The sequence below is a fragment of the Toxorhynchites rutilus genome, chromosome 2, assembly GCF_029784135.1.
Source record: "Toxorhynchites rutilus septentrionalis strain SRP chromosome 2, ASM2978413v1, whole genome shotgun sequence".
NCBI classification, from domain to species: Eukaryota; Metazoa; Arthropoda; class Insecta; order Diptera; family Culicidae; genus Toxorhynchites; species Toxorhynchites rutilus.
This window is the reverse complement of record NC_073745.1, coordinates 199588121-199592900: the sequence shown is the minus strand read 5'-3', so window position 1 is coordinate 199592900 and position 4780 is coordinate 199588121. Positions and strand designations below refer to the sequence as shown.

The 4780-nt window shown below is 37.9% G+C and overlaps 1 protein-coding gene across 1 annotated transcript; it reads right to left on the bottom strand.

Annotated features, from left to right (window-relative positions):
- Positions 1–992: 992 nt before the first annotated feature.
- Positions 993–2815, bottom strand: LOC129767731 (26S proteasome non-ATPase regulatory subunit 12). Its single transcript, XM_055768888.1, has 4 exons — positions 2656–2815; positions 1881–2583; positions 1607–1821; positions 993–1555 (listed from the first exon to the last, which is right to left on the bottom strand). The coding sequence occupies exons 2-4, from the start codon at positions 2574–2576 to the stop codon at positions 1078–1080; spliced, it is 1389 nt and encodes a 462-aa protein (XP_055624863.1). The 5' UTR covers positions 2577–2583; positions 2656–2815; the 3' UTR covers positions 993–1077.
- Positions 2816–4780: the final 1965 nt, after the last annotated feature.

Genomic DNA, 4780 nt, shown 5'->3' with positions numbered 1-4780 from the left:
ACCCACTTATAATGGGCAACGATCCGCATTGTGTGATGGAAAAAAGTGAAGAAACATCTGCAAAATTAATAGCTAATAACAAGGTCCTGATCACTAATGCAAAAGACCAGGAGTTACGTTCCGATTGCGGACCTAGTAACAGACATCTTTCCGGAAGTTTCATAATATCTTTCTCGAACTGCACGGTTACCTACATGGAACGCAACTTTACTTCAATCGACAAAATTAGCGAAGTTGAAACATTCCAAGGAGCTCTTCATGACCTTTCCATTAAAAAGCAAATCATAAACGATCACGATGTGGCAAAAATAGAAGAAGTAGCACTCTCGAACAGGAAACATTTAGACAAAGTATTCCTTCAACAAGAATCCGACCAAAAATGGAAATGGAGTCTAGTAGGAGGGACATCCCTGTCCTCAACTCTATTGATTATTATTCTATTTTTAATCTATTATCATCTGAAAGCTACTCAACAAAGGAAATCAAGGAAACGCCAGAAGTTGATAAACCTCGAACTCAACAACATCCTGCCAGGAATTCAGAATAACCAACCAAGTGCCGAGGACGACACTTTTTCACCCCCCCGATGAATCACGTTATGATATGCACACCAAAGGACCACGATCAGCACATTCCAAACATCGTACGATCGCGGCCAGCCAATAGCCATCGTTCCGCTGCATCAGCATTACTCATCGATATATACCAGCAGCAGAACCCACGACGCTGTTCAGTTCTCATTCAAATTCTTTCCGTGACCGTCCACGTTTGCTTAATAAATGATATTTAGATAATAAACTGTATGTTGATTATAATAAACGTTTTTTAAAAGCTGAACGTCGAAGGCCACAACAAGATATATATATATATATATATATATATATATATATATATATATATATATATATAGATTGATATGGTGCTTAAAGCCAGCACTTCTCACAGCAGATCTAGATCTCATTTTATCGTAAAATTCTAATTAGAAACAAACATTAATCGACAAAAAATGACGTTATTTTATTTGTATATTTAAATCATCGATAGACTTGCTGCCCAACACGGGGCATAACAAATTTCTTACGAAGACGAAGTGTTTGTGACCGGAGGAACCGGCATCACGTTGTTAATGCATTCCTCTTTATTGATCAGATGACAGGTTTTGTTCACCAGATTCATCAGCTCGTTCAAACCGAAGGCCCAATCGTTCAGAATCTCGGATGCGGCCTTCTTGGTGGAGAAATGAATAATACCGGCTGGGCGATCCGTTTTCACCTTAAGTGTCCCCGCGTTCACCATGCGGGAAAGAAATTCTTCGCATTCATTCTCACTCAAATCCAGCAACTCGGCCATACGTTTGAGATTTATGCGGGTGTAATAGTTCGAGATGATGCGCACATTATGCTCAATGAGACGATTTTTAAGCTCCGTCCAGCACTTCTTTCCATGGCTGGTTTCCTGATTGAAGATGTCAAAAGTGTTCAATTCGGTTCCATAAACGTTGCAGAGGGCATCGAAATTGATCAGTTCCTTGCACATGAACAGACGCAGCAATTCTCTGAAAGATTTGTGGTTCATGAAAATATAAAAGCTTGAATTGTCTACTCACTTGTAGACTGGCAGCTCCTCCAGCAATTTGTTTTTAGATAAATTATGCATCATATCAACTTGCTCATTATCATATGGCGACAGGATGCAATATAGCACTGCATAGATCATCATTTTCTGTCGTCGTTCGGGTTCTTTTGCTATCAATTCCGAATCTACCACGGCCAAATAATGTCTAGACGTTTTTATGAATGAAGAATCTTGATCCAGTCGAATCTAAAGTACAATAATCGTTATCATTATAGTTTGGTTGAGAACAGCAAACTTCTTCCTACCATCAGATCGTAATACTTCAGTTTCAAGTCTTGTTGCTCGGCCTCATTGAAAAACTTAATATTAATCTTCTTTGCGATAATTTGAGTTCTCACAAAATCTTGCTTCGCCAGACACAATCTCATCTGTTCCAGAATCAGCTCAACCTTCTCCCTTTTGTCCATCGAACCATATGTTTCCACCTGAAGCTCTTCCATAATCGATGCCGCACCGGTTACATCTCCATCAGCTTCCTTGATATCAGCCAACATTTTCGTAAGCCTTGCGCGCTCCACCTCAACATAAATTTTACCCTCGGTCACGGTTCGCAGCGTGTCAATCAGCTTCAATTTCGTTTCCTTATCCGGCGTTTTATCCACATAGGTACAACATTCCTGGACCATTTTGGCCACCGCTTGCTTCGACTGAGACCGTCTCTTCACGAGAATCGTTATGTACTCATTCAGATAGTTCCAATTGCCAGCTTCGAAACAGATCTGAACAATTGCAATCAATACTCTCGAACTGGACACCATATCGGCACCGATTCGGGTTTGTTTTTCCAGCTGCAACAGGATTTCGAGCGCTTCGTTAAATTTGTTCTCGTTTTTGGCCATCTCTTTGCACAGGGGTATTTTCTCGTCGCAAGTGACACTATAGTCCACTTCCATCTTAACGATGCGACCCTCGAAGGCATTTATATCCATGTTTTGATCCATTCCGATCCTGGGGAACGATGACAAAAGAAATACGTGATACACAAATCGCACAAACCACCCAATGCTTTCCGATAATTACCTGATGCTTGATTTACGTTTATGCCTCCGAAATTAGTGGATTACAGTTCAAATTTTAAATCAATCTCAATCACAAATCACAAAAGTTCAACACTTCTTTAACTCGCAACCGCTTTGAAGAACATGAGCAAGCGAAATTCGATGCGAAACGACTTTGACAGCACAAAATTGATAGTCAACAACCAGTGATTTCATATCAGGGATGAATACATGGTGGAGTGTGTGGGTAAATTTCTGCTTTCGACTTCGTGACGTAATAATTAGGTTTACATTTGGCTATTTCTTTTATGTGAAAACGTGAAACCTTTAAAAAGGTTCTCAGTGTTATTTATATCAAACAGAACCAGCCTTTTCTCAGTTCTTGTGGGATTGGAAAGGCGAATAAAAGCGTTTTTTTCGTGTCACTTTGGCTTAATGACTTAATGACGATTTACATTTTTGTGCATCAACACAGATATACTTCACATACAATCCCACCCTTCAATATATAAACAGTCAACAACGTTCATGTTTGTATGACTAATAACATCCAGATGTCGCGGAAGTAGTATTGGTATCGTTGTACTGCGATAAGCACGCAACCAAATTTGATGAGAAACTAGGGGTGCATCGAACGATAATTATCCGCGTTGAAGACATTGAGCTTAGTATTACGGAATGGGGGAGTAGGCATGACCAAGATGAATAGAAGTATTACTAAGGTGAGGCCGTTTCTCCAATAAGTTAGCGTGGGGAGTGGTAAGTAGCGAAAAGTATGAGAGGGGATTGTTTTCGAAATAAGGCGGGAGAGGGATTGCTGATATATATGTATGTACATGCAAGCTGTCATAAAGTAGAGATTGTGTATTCGCTTTTTTGTCTAAACTGCAGCTCAATTATAATGTTACGCGAAGCCGTGTAGCCGATGATGCTTTAAAATCACCTTTAGTGTTCACGGTTGGAATTGGTTTTACGGTTAAAACACTACTCCTGCATCCAACACTTAATTTATAGACTCAACATGACACTGTTGGACAGCAAACGATGTCGTATAATTACAACTACATAATTCGTATGTATGGCATTACGAACGAGGAAAGCTCTTACTCTATTCAGAATTGGTAAGATTGATATTTACTATGAACATTAATATATTGCGGTAAGAATTAATGCACTATAAAAATATTTTCCAACAAGATAACGCAGATAAAGAGCTACTCATAGGATAATTCTCCACTCTTTCTGGTGGAATGTTAAGTACACCAATGTACCACATATGAAAAGTGCGTGTGGTATGAAATACGAGCGTGAAGCATTTCTTAAACGTGGCAAACAGTTAGAGAACGTATACGTGGAGGTATGGTTGTGGTGCTATGATTCTATACGAAATTCATTGCCATTCATTTCAGACTGGTCGATATAATTTGCGACAAAATGTCCGAAGACTTAGATTCAGATCTGGCGTTGATAGCGAGTGAACCAATGGAGCAGAGACCAACATATCAACCGCAAGGACCACTAGACGCTAATTGCAATTGCTGATTATCTCTAGCAAATAGTGAATAGAGGAATCGAATAAGCAATGATATTGGATTGGAAAAATGCTTCATATGATAAAATAATAATTATTATCATTATTTTTTGCTTCAATTCAGTCATTTCGAGTTGTAGATAATTTAAATCATTTGTCATAATCGGAAACTTCAGGAATATACTTTTATTTATTTTGCCTGGAATGTACTTGTTCAAAATCACAAAACTAGCTTTCTTATTGATATTCAGCAATATTCCAATTTAAATACAAAATTGTATTAGTGGAATTAAATTTACATTTCAAGGATGAATACAGCAATAAAAATTTCGATTGAAACTCTGCTTTGGTCCAATAAATTATTCCTTTTATCTTTCACATTTGACGTGGAAATCGATGATCCAATCTGTACGATAATGTAATTTATATATTATTCCAGCTAACAATGTAAACGTACACGAATAGATATAATAATAATTAAATAATATAATTATATGGTTTGAATACAATCCCAACCGTTTGTATAGTAGAAAAAAAAAAGTTTTACGATTAGAAAAATTGTGCCACGGAGTAATAAAAAGCTGGGTCATTATTGTATATTTGTGAACTCGAAGAT